Source organism: Larus michahellis, chromosome 4 (assembly GCF_964199755.1).
Source record: "Larus michahellis chromosome 4, bLarMic1.1, whole genome shotgun sequence".
NCBI classification, from domain to species: Eukaryota; Metazoa; Chordata; class Aves; order Charadriiformes; family Laridae; genus Larus; species Larus michahellis.
The window spans coordinates 53312356-53328007 of NC_133899.1; the positions used below are offsets into that span (position 1 = coordinate 53312356).

General features: G+C 45.7%; 1 protein-coding gene across 3 annotated transcripts; it reads right to left on the bottom strand.

The window, feature by feature from the left end:
* Positions 1-73: 73 nt before the first annotated feature.
* SRSF5 (serine and arginine rich splicing factor 5) lies at positions 74-4697 on the bottom strand. Of its 3 annotated transcripts, none has more exons than XM_074584839.1 (8): positions 4565-4697; positions 3914-4062; positions 3659-3729; positions 3379-3474; positions 2954-3023; positions 1580-1653; positions 1138-1248; positions 74-987 (listed from the first exon to the last, which is right to left on the bottom strand). In XM_074584839.1, exons 2-8 carry the CDS (start codon positions 4037-4039, stop codon positions 738-740), a joined length of 798 nt encoding a protein of 265 aa, XP_074440940.1. In that variant the 5' UTR covers positions 4040-4062; positions 4565-4697; the 3' UTR covers positions 74-737. The 3 variants fall into 3 exon arrangements, with proteins under 3 accessions (XP_074440940.1, XP_074440942.1, XP_074440943.1); XM_074584841.1 differs by having other exon boundaries at positions 74-984; positions 4565-4693; XM_074584842.1 differs by lacking the exons at positions 74-987; positions 1138-1248; positions 1580-1653 and adding an exon at positions 2128-2675 and having other exon boundaries at positions 4565-4693.
* Between the last annotated feature and the right edge of the window lie 10955 nt (positions 4698-15652).

A 15652-nucleotide genomic window follows, 5' to 3' on the forward strand; every position in this document is an offset into this window, starting at 1 on the left:
TTAACGCTGTCCAACAACATGAGGCACAGTCACAAAGACTTTATTAACAGTAAGAACACACCAGAAGCAGAGACGTGTTTCTTTATACTTTATTTTAGCTATTTAGTTCTTAAGTATCAAGAATTAGGGTGCTTTATAGACTATTATTACCACAGGGCAGTGAAATGGGCATTTTCTTAGTGTAGTGCAAGTCGTATTAAATGAAAAGCTTTTAAAATAACATTTTATTACCAGTACCGACCAGCACTTAATCTGCTGACCTATAACTGAAACACCGGTTCAAAAGCACAAAAAAAATACCCTCTGAAATAAAGCTTTATGTACAGCACATGTAGAGCTCTTAGATGCCTAAAGCTATTGGTTTAATTTGCAATATTAAACTAGTGTTCTGAGTTGCTATTCACAGTTCAATATACTGGGAATTAAGTGTTCAGATGATATTTTTTTTTTTCCTCGGAGTACAAAAAAATTTGTCTGCTTTAGTTAAAAAGAGCTCTACCAATATACACAAACTATACACTTCAGACATTCACAAAAATGTGAGCAAGAAAAGGGTTATCAAAAAACATTTAATACAATTAGTCAATAACCCTTCCCACCATGGTCCACATCTACAAAGTCCCCCCCATCCCTCCCCCCTCCCCATCCAAACCCTTCCCCCAGAAAGTCACATACTTACCACAAGTTTTTAGCAAGTATGGTTTAAAAAAGGGCCCCCAGGGCAAGTTACTTATAGTTCAGTTGCCACTGTCAACAGATCTGGACCTCGATCTAGACCTCTGCCGATCCACGGATGATGGGGATTTAGATCTACTGGAAGAACCACGCTTCTGGTTTTTCTCTGGCATTGGAGATCTACTAACTGATCGAGACTTGCTACGGCTCCTACTCCTTGACCTGCTGTAAGACTTGCGGCTGCGGGAACGGGAACGGCTACGAGACCTGGATGAGCTTCTGCTACGAGACCGTGACCTGCTTCTGGACCTACTGAGGAAACAAAGAGCGTCGGTGTTAGCAACAAAATGTCATGGGCCACCACAATAACCAGGCAATTCACTGGCCTCCAGTTGGGTTGCCTGGTCACCGACCACTAAGTTTTCTTAGTGGAGCATTAGTTAAGAGAATAGAAATACATACCTGTGCCTTTTGCTGCCTTCAATTAGTTTGATTTTCCTTCCATTAATTTCTTTACCAGAAAGCTTGTCAATAGCATTCTTTAAATCACTGTAAGAGGCGAATTCAACCACCCTACAGAAAAAAACAAAACAAAAACCAAAACACAGAGCTCACTATTACGAGTTGTATTTTTGATGACAGAGCAAAACATACTTGGGAAAAAAAGAAAAACAAAAAAAAAAAACAAATCCAAAAAACTTACACTGCTCAGTGTAGTCATTCCTTGTCATAACTCAAGCATGAAGAACACCCCTCCCCAAATACCAGAGAATGCATTTTCAAAGGGCAGCTAAATTAAACCATGAACAGCTGCCGAGCACTGAAAGCAGCCAGCTTCCCGCCCCAAATATTGTGCATACAAATATTACTCTACAGTTTTCAAGAGATTATTTTAGAGACTTACCCTTCATTTAACTTAGGTCTGTGTGCATCCGCAAAGGTTACTTCCCCAGCTTGTCTCATGAAGTCTTTGAGATCCTAACACAAGACCAGTTATGTTATGCAAAGAAGTGATACTAATACTTATCTATACAAAAATACTTTAAAACAAACAAAAGAAACTTACGACTACTGAAAGAGGAGATGTTAGATAAATTACAAACATGGCAATTGCCATACTTGTATTCTATCAAAATTGAATTATCTATATCAGGGCACGAAATAAATGAAAAAAGCATATTGCTTTAAGCAAAATGCTCATAATCTGTCTTAACATTAAGGAAAATATTAGTCTACAAAGATTATATAGATTAAATAAGAAAGAGAGAGGAGAGAGAGAGAGAGAGAAAGAAATAAAAAAGTACATTTGTATATATACTGGACTAAGCGTGAAATACTACCCATATATTTTTGTACTATTTCAATCTCCATTTACATTAAGAGTCTTATACAGAATACAGAATTACATTTACATAACACCAATTATTTTGTGCCCCATATGTCATTAAAAATATAGTTTACTTTACCTTTATTAACATTTCCCTAGGCTAGCCAAGCAGCAAACTGCATTAAGCGACCGGAGGTACCGTCATGATATATGCCCGACTGGCTCTTCGCCACCCACTTGACGAACACTACCCAGTCGATGGAAGCCATTAATCGCACTGCCCTCCCTTATTAGGAGACTATTGATGGATCCAGACATTCTCTATGCTTGATGTTACCAAGGACCACTTTACTGCGATCAGGATTCCAACGACCACCTAATTTCGTATCTTTCAACTCTTTTCGACCGGGACCTCTTTATTCGGAAGCGTTACAGGAAGAACAGCTCTCAACTTAGGAATCAGATCTCGTTAACGCTCTGGGATCGTTGCAATGTGGCACTTTAAGGAGTGCATCGATTACGTCTAGACCGGCAAACACAGATCTAGAGGTGGCCAAGTGACATTGTAGGAGCTGACTGGAAAGTCAACCAGGCCCAACCAAGAGTGACCAAGACAGAACGATTAGGATAACCCACAGGCACTCCTCGTCATAAGGCCAACGACACAGATAGGCTGGCAAATAAAGGGTTTAATATGTGGTTAAAATGGATTTAAAAAACAAGAAAAAAATAAATATATATCCTCAAATATATACATTTATTATTAATATAAATTAAAATTAACTAATTTTCATTGAAAATATTTAAATTACATTATTTAAAATTACATTAATTACATAAACATTTTAAATAAATTATAATTACTGTTTAATTAATTATTTTACAAAATAATTACATTACATTACATACCCATTAAATGAAGTCAAAATAGTTAATCGTGTTTCAACAAACCTGCCAGCTGACTCGAGAAGACAAATTTTCTACTATGAGGCGATTTTCTGTTCTTACAGGTGGGGCATTTCTGTTTGGAAATAAACAATTGAGACTTTTATTAGTAATTAAAATATAACCACACATTAACATTAATAAAGGCTATACCAATAACCGGTATCAGCATATCACCATTACTGCCACAATTTAACTAGGGAATGCCCTGAGTAATCTAGGACAAGCATTAAGTACTTTGGGGCGGGAAGCATAAAGATGACAAGTGTATCTGGTAAGTTTTATAATCCTCGCTACCCTGCTGCCACATCAAATGATTTGACTGAAAAGGCAAATAACGCCTTTTAATATCTCATTCTAGCTCAAGTTCTTAGATCAGATGAGTCCACAGTATTCTTTTTTAAGCCATGTCAGTTCAAAGCTATACATACCTCCTGTCACTACGTGGACGGCGGCTACTAAAACGGTCAGAGTACCTCCCTCTGCCTCTACCCCTAGAGCGTGCCCTTGCATGCTCAATTGTAACCCTGGGGAAAAGAAAGAAACGGAAAAACATATGTTGTTACATTTTTCTTCTTACACATTCCTTCATAGTTATAGAAAAAAAAAATCGTTCAAAGTAACAAACTGTTAACACAGTGCAACTTAAAATTGACTCGCTTCCTATTTTAGGTAGCCAAGCTCATATAATCATGAAATAGGGTACCTCACCTCTCGCTGCAAAGCTCTTTTCCATCCAATTCATAGACAGCATCATCTGCGTCCCTCGGATCCTCAAATTCCTGCAAAACCACCACAACAAAAGCATAAAAGTAAAAAACAAAAAATTACACCTCTAAGAATGCCACATGAGCGTGTTAATAGCGTTATCTTTTGATAGCAGCTTTGCACACATCAAACGTGCGTGAGATGCGAGCGACCACCAACGGAGGGGGCCCGCAGAGCCCTGCGGAGGGGCGCACTCACCACAAACCCAAACCCCCTCTTCAGGTCGATGTCCCGGATGCGGCCGTATCCCTTGAAGAACCTCTCCACATCCTTCTCCCTGGCGGCCGGGTTCAGCCTCCCGATGAAGACGCGGCAGCCGCTCATGGCTGTGGGCGCGGCGGAGCTCGCTGCGGGACACACGGGCGCCCAGCCTGTCAGCGCCCCCGGCCCGGCCCACCACCGCCCCCCGGCCCGCTGACTCACGGCCCCGCCGCCCTCCCTGCCGCAGTCCCCCGCAGGCGGCCGGCCCGGCCTCGCCCCCGCTCCGGACCAATAGGAAGGAGTCACGTGGGACCCGCCTTAGCCTGCGCCAATGGGAACCCGAGGTTGAGCCCGCAGCCCCGCCCACAACACGCCGACGCACCGCCCCCTCCCCCGCTCCAGCAAGGGGAAGAAAAGCGAACGCCATCGCGCCGACACAAAATGGCGGCCCCGGCCGCGCCCAACAGCGACGTCTACGGCCCCCACCCCGCAGAGGGCACCAGAGCGGGGAGAAAATCCGGCTGCCGGTCGGAGGCCGCCCGGCTGCGCAGCCGGAAGCTCCCCGCACCACCGACCCTACTGCTCCCGGCGCCACCCGCAGACGCTCCACGAGGAAGCCCCCACGCTCCCCCAGGATCTGTCACGAACCTGGGCTGCGGGCCTTGGTGCGGGGCAGTCGGCGCTGGGCTGGCGGGCGAGTGGCTCCCTCCTCCCTGGGCGACGGCCGGCTGCCGACTGCCGCGCCGCTGCGAAATGGAGGCGGACCCGCGCACCGCCCACCCGCCCCACGTGACGCTGGCGCGGCGCGGCCATTGGCGGAGGCGGCGACCTCGCCCCTTCCCTCACGGAATCTGGGTCAGGGCTGGGGAGGGGGGATGGCGAGTCCCGGCTGTGCGGCGCTGCTGCTCCGGGGCACGGTCCCGCTCGCAGCCCTCCCGTAGGGCCAGCGGACCGGGGCCTCAGCCCGGCCCTGCCTGCGGAGGGGTTTTGGGAGCGGGCGCCCTTCGCTACCTGTTCCCCCTCATAACCCGGCCTTTCCCGAGACCCTCCCCGGTGCGCGGAGGGAGGACGGCCGCTGGTGAGCTCGCCTTCGCTTGTCAGCCCGCCCGGCCCGCGTTAGGTAACCGGCGGCGGTGCGCTAAATCTGCCTGTTGTGGGAAGAAAACTGAGCGTGGCGTTAATGCTGGTCCGGAGCCTGGAAAACACGGCGTGTTCCTTCATCTGGAAGCCATTTTGAGAAGGGAGCGAAAGCACAAACAAACCTGGATTTTCAGGGTTGCGTAGCACAGGGCTGTCATTCAAGCTGAGGCAATGGGTTAAACACAACCATCAGGCTCTTTTATTCATACAGTACATAACAGACTAAAAACTGTGCTGTGCTTTTGTGCCAGGCAGGCACAGGAGTGGGCAAGGTCTTGCAGGAACAAGCGCTTCTCTCTTGGTCATGATGAGCAAAGAATGAGAGGAGAAAATTATGTAAGGAGCACCTGATCTATTTGCATCCTCATTTGGAATCAATTGTGTAATGACAAGGTAGAGAGCTGAGCTTTGTTTCTCTTTTACATAACTCTGCAGAATTTATCACAGCTTGGCTTCTAGACGATTGCAGTAGAGGCAACAGACTATCCCAAGGGTCATTCAAAATGCAGAAGACATCTGGAAGTTGAAGATACACCCACTAGTTTTCTAATACAGACGGAGATTGCAGCTCTGTGACTGTCATTGCCAGATTTGTGCACTGCTGGATCAGCTGGCTTTACACAAAGAGTTAGGCGGCAATTATAGCTATGTGAGGTTGACCTGTGGATGGTATGACCCTTCCGATAACATTTCCCTGACTTGTCACCTGGAGTCGTGCACTGCCTCAAGTGCCAACCCTTCCTCTCCCCATTCTCCTTGAGGACTGTGAAATGCCATCTTTGTTACACCCAGTGTCTGTTATTAATCAGCTCTACGGGGACAAACTTCTCTTTTTCATGCTTAGTGACTGACGTAAATTTCCCTGAAACAATACCGCACATGATGCCCCTGACGTCATAGCTTTATATGACTGCCCCCACACACACTCCTCAAACTGCAACACCGTGCACAGACCCCAAACTGGGAAAGTTATTTGTGCAGGCAATGATGAGAAAGGCTACAGTGTAGCTAAAGGTTTAGCAACACCGCCTGTTTTTCCCTTGGGTTACAAAGATGCACGCTTCCCTGCTTCCAGCCTTCACAGTGTCTGGGTCCGGGAGAAAAGCAAGGATGATGAACGCGTGCAAGAATCCACAGTAGAGCGAGGACTTTGAGCAATGAAAAGACAACACTTGTGATTATCCCTGTGGATCATAACCTTTACCTGCTGAGAAAAATACATTCAGATGTGACGTCTAACATTTAATGCTGCTAATTTCATAATGAGTTACGGTGCTCTAACAGGTGCCGTGGGAACAGACAGTCGTGTTCCCACCAACACTGGGACTCTTCTGACCGCAGTAAGCTAGTTCAGAAACCTAAACCAGCAAAAACCAGCTCTGGAAAAGGCAGGAAGCAGATTTCTGGTGGTTTAACTCCCTGAAAACCAGCTTGCAGTGGGATAAAAACAAGGGTTAGCGCTGGACAGAGAGGAGGGGAAGGGGCAGGAGCACCCCATTAAGGAAAACCTGTTCATTTTAGCAGTGCAAAACTGCAGCCTAAAAAGCATTGTCCTTGTTACTGCAAGGCAGTTATATCCTCTGCATCTCATTTTCAGACCACTGGGAGGAGAGAAGCAAAAGTCAGGGGGGGATCCAGGAGACAAAAATCACTCTTTAAAAGGTTACTGAGTTGCCCAAGGGTGTTACCAACATAAAGGTCACCCGCTCTTTTACTCACATGGTCTTCCCACATCAGCTAAGGTCATCAGCAGGCACATCTGTTGCCTACCCAGTTTCTCCGAGTTTTATATTAACAGGAAGGAGTATTTCTCCCTTTGGCTTGAGGCTGTTTGAAGACCACCTAAAACTTGTTAATATTCTTGCTGCTGGCTATCCCAGCAATGTCCACACTGCTAACTTCCTTGCAACTCTGGGCTGCTGAAAACCACAAAAGCAGGCTGAAATTCCTCTAGTTAATTCATCAAGGTAACTAGGTAAATACAGTCACTATTTGGAAGTGGAAAGGGCATAAAGCAGCAAAGGACTGTATGACAGTCCCAGCCAGCCACCATTACTATCTGATACTGCTTGAAGAAAATAGTCAATAGGGATTATCTCTTCACTGTCTCTTCCAAATATGAAAATTAGATGTCATCAAATTAAACTAATGAAGTTCAAGTTCAAAACACGCAAAAGGAAGTGGCTCTTCACCAACTGGTAGTAGACCTCTGGCATAACTTGCTGGAGGATGCTCTGGAAGTTTATATGGTTTCACCCAACAGACAGCATTAAACCAGTGAGGAGGAGGGAACAGGAGAAAAAAAAAAAAAAAAAAGGAGGAGCAAGAGAGAGGAAAAAAGAGAGGCCCCAATTCAGAGACTCTACCTGCCGTTGCTGAAGACTCTCTGCAAAGACTACTGCCCCTTGAATCCACGGTGAAGCTGCTTGTATAAGCCATACAGCCAAAGACTCAGCACTTGCCCAGTTCTGCAACAGTTCTGTCAATGAAGGCAGAAATGTAGCTAGCATTGTCTCCTGCTACTGGTGAATGTATTTGTTATTACTTTCACTATGGTTCTCGATGTTAATCTCCTCTACCTTTCTTTACTTTCTCCTTTTCTGTACACTTTTTTACTTATGCATTCTCTGTCCTTTTTTCCCAAGGTTGTGAACTAATGTATTTCTGTTACTGCTAGACCAAGTGTAGTTCTTTTAAAGATAGCTTTGCAAAAGTCTCAAGGAGATGGCAAAAACTAAAAAGAGAATTTAATCTTTGAGCACCAATTGTTTTGCTTCAAAATATTTGGAGAAAGAAAATGGAAATTGACGTAGATATCATAGAATAACAGACACTCAGAAATCACTTTGTCACTGGGTTTTTCTATTTTTCCACTTTTCAGGAAAGCTAAACTTCTCAAATTGCTCAAATCCAAATATGTAGATTTCTCATATGTTAGTGTCAGGTCGAGAGTCCTTGTCCACCAACCAGAAATAGATTTAGCTGTAGCACTTGTATTTTTTTCACTTGACTGTAATTCAGAGAGCAACGTGCTGCCGTGCGGCTGTGTCACGGAGCAGTCAGTAGAGTTGGGGAGCCTTGTCTCAGGGCTCCTCTTCCACAGTCCGAACAGCTCCTCACTGCCTAACCGGCCTTGTTTCAGCTGGCTCCTGCTAAAACCCCTTGGATACCATTCCTCACACTCATCTTTCTGAACCAAACATAATAATTAACATCCTATTAATTATAGCTCAGCAGCAGTATTCAACTGATCCCAGAGGTACCTTATGGTAACAGGAGGATCTGTAGCTCATCGCCGAAGTTGCAGACCTTAGCTCTTAATTCGGGTGAGTCTGTTATTCAGGGCTGTGCTGATGGCTGTGGCTCAGGAAATAGCCGTGGAGGCAGGAACCAATTGCCTCCTCTTCCCTAGGATATGGGGCGGGCACTGCCTATGTCTCTGCAGCTTGACACTGCGTGAGGCAGTTAAGGGACTTGACAGCAGAATAGGGCATCATCCCATCAGATCACATCCCAGTAAACATTTAATACCGATAAGGAATTACACATTTTTTACATCATCTAGTACAAGCAAAAAAGTTTAGGTTAGGTTTATGTTTTTATGTTGAATTTATGCCAGCTGCAAGTAGTACCTGGTTCAACATGAAGCTTACAGGTAGAAAGTGAAAAAGATTTTTTTTCTCCTTGGGTTAATATTTGAATCATCAGAACAAGTTTACACCAGCTCAGTGTGTTTATTGGTAGACACTGAATGTGAACTTGTGAGGAAATCTCACAATGCCATGAAAGCAAGCTGTAGACCACTACGGAAACAGTTTACTGGGTCAAAGCTAGTTATAAACCTTCAGAGGGTAACAGGAGAGCTTCTGTAGGGTCATGTGTCCTTCCTCAGCTGGCCCTTTCAGACCTTTCCTGAAAGCCATCTGAGCACCTTTCTGATTTAACTCAACGTTAGACATACCCCCTAAAATGCAGCCACTGTACTTGTGGCCAGGGTCTGCCGTTACTTTTCCAAGCAGCTCAAATCACGCCTCCTCTTTGTTTTGAGAAACCGTCTTCTTTATTTACACAGACCCAGGGACTGACATCGGCAACCGTTTTGGGTTTCAGCAGACGGCAGACTGCAAACACTGGGCGTGTCATCTTCACCTTTTGCTTAACTGAGACCCAGTATTCATCTTAAAAAGGGAGTGAAGAACATAGGTCATAATAGGGGTAGAATAGGATGAAGAAACTTTGCATATTCTCAAGTAGCCAGTGCTTTTAATCCTAAAGAAACTCACTGAAGTCATGAACCATCACTAAGAAACATCTAGCATCATCCTGAGCACCTAACTTCCTGGTGGTGGGGTAATTTTTTGATTGGCAAGCTTAACTTCAAAGGTCAGAAAGGCAGTGGAACAAAAGGTTAAATCATCAGTTTATAAGCACTTTCATTCAGTAAACTGGTAAGCTGCTCATGCCAACAAGGCAGGCAATCAAGAACAAGCTCTTTCAAATGAATCCAATACTCCTTATTGGAATAACTAAGCTAGCGGCCAAGGGGAATAAAATAGAGATGTGTTAAACCTGACTGTAATAAAGATTTTAGTCCATTTTCTTAAGCAAACAGGAAAATGCCAAAGTAAAATTCATTGCATGCTGGAAGCACAACTTTTTCGATCTTTGCCTTCAAAATAGCTCCTTGACAAACTTGGGGACAATTCCTTTGTGGAATCAGGGAATCTCTTCTTAGCACAGGACCATTCAACACCTGCATTAATAATTTGTTAAGCAGATTAGAGCATGCAGTGTTAAAACGTACAGATGAATCAGCCTGGGAAGAGTTTCAAATGCTTTGAAGACAAGAACAGAATTCAAAATGAGTCTCAGAAACCAAAGGAATGATTCAACAAGAAGATGAAATTCTGCAAGAACAAGGGCACAGAATGTTTAGGAAGTCTAATCCACCAGTACAAATATCAGAAATACCCATTTAGGAAGTAGCAACATCTATAAGTAGATAGTAGTAAGCTGAAGTAGATCACAATCTAGACAATAACTCAACAAATACACTGGCATTGCAGAAACAGGGAAAACCTATTCTGGGATGTGGCAATGGAGGGTAGGATATTTAACGGACAAGTGATGATCTACCTAATGACAGGAAGGTAAGTAAGACTTAACAATGACCTCAGATTTCTTATGGCACGGTACTGCTCCAACAGGCATGTGGCTGCCACACAGTTCATGAAGAGCTTTGCGATATCTTCAAGAAGTAGAGGTGGAACCCTTGCAGAAGGCTGAAGCGTTATCAGTGCTGTAAATATCTTGTTGTGTTTATATCACCTAACTTTCACCTGCTTTTCAACTCTGGGGAGGATGGTACGTGTCCCATCACTAGTGGTTTTATTTCTAACTTTTAGGCAACTGTTAAATTAAGCGAAACCAACATTAAAACAATATACCACATAGTTGCACAATCCATGAAAACTGTCATTAAGCTGTAATCAAAAGAGACTGTTTAAATTAGTTGTCACATTACAGGGGTAACGTTACACAGGTACACAAAGTAGAAAGGACAAAGCTTACATATAACTACGGCATCTATATGACGTCCTGGTTCCTCCAACCTTCTGATAGATCTTGCTGGAAAAACTGCCATTTCACTAACTGTTTAACCACCCAGCAATTATGCCTAGCATGCACAGAATTTTTATGCCACTATAGTTACTTTGAAAAGGTATATTTAAGCATTACGACTCTTTGAAAGTACTCACCCGGATACAGAGGTCTTTCTCTTCATACTGCCTACAGATACAGGAATGCGTGGTCTTTCTATAGGTATGATTTGATGCTACAGTCAGTTCAATGGCAGTCTTGGTTCTGGAGGTTTCTGCTCCCAGCTTCTCCCACTTGCTGTTTTCTCTCCTTCAGTTTTACCAACTCAACTTTCAGGGCCACTGTAATACCAATTCTTTGGGTTTTTTTAACCCAAACTGTCAATCACTCCTCCCCCTTGACAGGGGTCTGCCGCCAGAGGAGTAGTAACCAGGTCCACATCTCACTGTAACCACACCAGAGAATTTAACTCTAAAGTGCTCTTTCCCTGCTGGGCACCGTGCCACCACGTGGCGTCAGGCTTTAAACCATCCTGTGATCCAAGCGACAGGTATAACAGCACGGAGCTGGTATAATGAGGGAGGATGCTGGAATTCACTCCTCCCCTGGCCCATAACGATAGCCACCCAAGCCCTCAAGAAGACAACAATTCATACTTTGAATATTTAACTTTCAGCCACAAATGCTGGAAAGGTTGTCCAAATGAAAGATGAGATTCAGCAGATTTTGGGTCATACTATCCTCAGACACGGGCTCTTTCTGCAAGAAGCACTCCATCAGCACAGCAGGTGTTTGGTGCTACAAAGCGCTCTCACCTGCAGGGATTAAGAAGTGATTTACACCAGCACATGTACGGGTCGAGGTGGGACAGCCCTCAGCGTGCAATAGCTGGAAGGTTCAGAAGAAGATTTCACATGCATTTCTGGATCCTTAAGCAGCTGGCTTTGACTGAAGGGTGCTACTCACTGTGTAGACTTTAAAGGCCAACCATGGGGTATGAGGGTTGTCAGTTTGTGCCAGGTTCAACCTCAGTGTGCAGCGAGCCGCTGTAGCCCAAGGTCACAGATGTCTCCAGCATCACCTCCCCTTCTCCCTCACCTCAGTGGGCCTCTGAGGGGCTGGTTGTCACCCAGCTGGGGCCAGGGGAGCACAGGCAGTATGTGGAGCTGTCAGCCCCAGCCTCCCTCAGCCGTTTACTAACATGGCTGGATCTGACAGTAAATTTCTAGCCAGGCACTAGGTTCACATGGAGTGCTTTGGCATCTCAGCCTACTTCCCAGACCCACATCTATCTGGGTCTGGTGTTTTCGGTTAATTATCTGCCATCCTGCCAACCTGGTGCCAGAACTTAATTAAACTTTCAGCCTCAGAGACAGAGGGTTCCTCTGGCTCGGAGTTTGAGCTCAAGGACCACCACGAGGCTATTCTGCGTGACTTGCCCACTCCAGAGGGGAAGGCAGCTCAATTCCCAGACCTTTCACCAGCAGCACCGGCGCTGCCCTGGGCTCGCCGGCACCGTGTGCTGGGCCTGCCAGAGTGCGGCTGCTCCTTGCAGGGCCAGAGAGGAGCAGGGCTTTCCTGCTCCGGCTTAGATAACAAATGCGCAGTCAGGCACCCCGGGCTTGTCGGGAGTCCGAAGAGGACGAGGGCCAGGAGCGCTGGTGTCTAGTTCCTGCCAGTGAATCATTATCTGTTTGCATTAGCTTTGCTCTTTCCGCAGGTCTCGTTCCAAAGCGCCTGCTCGCTTGGCACAGGAATCGGTGTCACCTCCCAGAAGGAAATGTCAGTGGCACAGCTGCCTTCCCAAATTCTGCACTCAGATCAGTGACTCTGCTACTTTTTCAGCATTGAGCTGAGGATGTCCGTTTCGGTGAAAATAAATTCTTTGTTCAGGTACTTTTTGGGCTCTGCTCACAAACACAATGGCAAAAAAGCCTACTGTTTAAATTGCATTTTAAATTATTTTAGGAAGATTAAATTCTTTAAGAAATAGGCACACGTTTTATTTGTTCTTCCTCCCAGACCATTCAGAGGCACATATTACACCTATTGCTCAAGAATTAAGCGTTCAGACACCACAATGTCCTGACCATGTGTCTGCCAGCAACAAAAGACATGATTATGCAGATCTCTTCTCTATTTGGCATCATTTCTGCAGCTCTGAAGCAGCCAAGGCATCTCTCCTGCAGCCCCCTGACCTGCACAGTGCATTCAATAAAGCCGCATCAGATTTTCCAGGGGTCTGACTCTGCTACACGACCCTCCAACATCCCCAATTGCTAATTCCCAGCATATGCACCGGCAGAAGAGTTTTATTCTGTTACTGTTGCCAAATTCAAGCATCGGGTGGCACGTAGGAAAAGCAACAGGCCCAGGATTTTATTTGTCAGGCAGAAAGCTGGCAGACACAGGCCCGTCCATCACTCAGTACCTGCCCCAGCTCCTCGCCACCACCTCCTGCCTTTCCTAAAGCACAGGAAGGTACATCCCCTCCCCGGCATACAGACAAGTCTGGGCTTCTGCTGCTCCCTGTGGGAAATCACTTCAGTTTAACAAATGACACTACAAGGAACGTTTTTTTCCTGTTTAACCCGTATTTGCCTTCCAAAATTCCTCCTGTCACATTGAGTTGCAAGCCCCTTGAGCTAGGCTAAAGACTCCCTTTTCCTCCCTGAGGACTGTTCCCTTTGGATGGTAATGTCAGCCTTCCTTAGCCATCCCTGCTCACCCGAGATACACGTATTTGCCCTTTTCATCTTTTCTTGTAAGTCCTTCCAGCCTCTGATCATTTCATCGCTCTTGCCTGACCTTTCCTCTGTGTTCCTGCACCTTCGACTTAACTGCAATACCGCTGATGAAAACGATAAATATCACGCTGCTGGAATATGTGGCTGCTCCCCGAGGTGCCTCCCACCCCTCCTTCCCATCTGCTGGTGAGACTGAACCTCCTGGCAGCCCGGGGGGGAAGGGGGGGGGGGCTTTTCTTCAGGCAGGGCTGAATTCGCGTTACAAGGCTGACCCAATCAACCTCTGTGGCTCTGGGCTGCGCTGCTGAGAGAGGAAGGAAAATGGATTCCCTGTCCGGTGAAAAAAGCTCTCCATGACCTGTCCGACTGAGATGGAAACATGGACATCAGGCACTGGCTCTCGCAGGCAGCTTCATGGTGGAGGAGTATGGTGACCCAGGGGAAATACTGCCAGCCTCCACACACCGTGTGTAACCTGGTGTGACAAAGCATCACAGGCAGGGAGACTTGGAGCTCTCCTGACAACTGCACTGGGGCTTCATGCGGTCCTATTTTGGGTTTGTTTTTTCCCCCAAGGCTAGGAGAGAAGAAAAAAAAAAAAAAAAAAAAAAGGAAGGGGGGGAAGGGACTCATTTCACTCCCCATTTATAGAAAAGACAACTTTAATATGCGTTTGTGTTTTGCCTAATTATTTTCACACTCAAGAAAAAAAAAAAGGGTTGACTTTGTGGTTAAACCACCAGGCACCCCGATTGCAAAGGTGAACATAGCCATGGCTGTATAACAGCCAAGTGCTTGGTGGTCTAGGCTTGAGCTCTAGTAGATAGGTAGGTACGCAGGTGAAAATTCAGGCAAAATCTGCCTTGTGTGAGTATGAAACATGAGCCACAAGCCAACGTCACGCAAGCTTCTGAAGGAGGGAATAGAGGCCCTCACCAAATGGCTAAGCTCCATTTTCGTTATACGTGCTTTTAACTTCACCAGCTAAATGACATACTGGCTCACAGCTGCTTTATTTAAAGTTTCATTGATCTGACTCTGTTGGGAGCTTATAATGAATACCAGACCCCATATCCCTAATATTTTCTATGGAGACAGGCAGAAGGAAAACACTTTAAACAAGGCAAGCTTTCTTTGAGAAGCGGGGGAGGGAGAGAATCCCCCTCAAGCATTAATATCCCCCTACTCCCTCACCAGACTAAAAAGGAAACACATAACATTTTTAAATAACCTTTTTTTTTTTCGGTTACGGAACCCAATAAAAGAAAAAAAAATATTTTGGGCTTTGGACATTTTAAAAAAAATAATCGTATTTTGTGGTTTTGAAAGTTTCAGAGCAAACTGCAACAATTGCCCAGAAGGGCATCATGTCTGGAGAATTTGTTTCCTCTTGTGTAAGAAAATGACTCCCTATTGCTCTGTCAAAGAAAGAAGCCAGCTTTGCTGAGTGCAGGGAGCAGACCATCACCCCCAGCACCTACAGAGCTTTGTTCTCCCAATGGCCATTAGGTCCCACAAGCAAATTCGACGCCTTCGCACTGATGAAATCAGCAGGTTTTTGCCCAACAGAGCAAAAAAACGTGTTCTAGCACCAAGTCTTCCGCCAAGGAGTCTCTGGCCCAAGCCAGGTGGGTATGCTTGGGATGGGCTTGTGACCCTCTGCAGGCGCAAGTGCCAGGTTAGAGCTGGTAGAGAGGAGCAGCCTCCTGGCAGATGTCCTCGAGATGGCTTTGTCAGGGTGCCCTGGTGGCAATGGCCCTGCTGCAGCACCGCTCTCAGCCGCCGCAGAACGCGGGCTGGTTTAGACCAAAGCCACCGCGATTTCAAATTCTGTCACCTTGAGAGTCTGTTCTGGCTTAGGTGTCCTGGCAGGTACATTTACCAGCTCCTTTTCAACTTGGTCACTGTTGCTGGCACCGTTAAAGGCATCCTGGAGAGCTAATGGAGAGTTGTTTCGATAATAAGGAAGCCCAGCTTAGGAACAACAATTGCAAGGCCCCATTCTTGGGCAAGCGTTAGACATTTTGTAAAGCGATCACACTACGCATCTTAAAACCAGTCAGCTTCCCAGCTGCCCTGACCCTGCCACAAAGCTTCCCTAGCATCTAACTGATGGTGGTGATCCTAGTTTCTGGCCAAATGTCCATCAGGGCTAGTTTAGAGCCATTTATCCCTGTGCCAGCACCCTGGTTGCTAACGCAGCTTTGCTGTGATTTTTTTTTTTTCTCCCAAAAAAAACTTCTGTTAT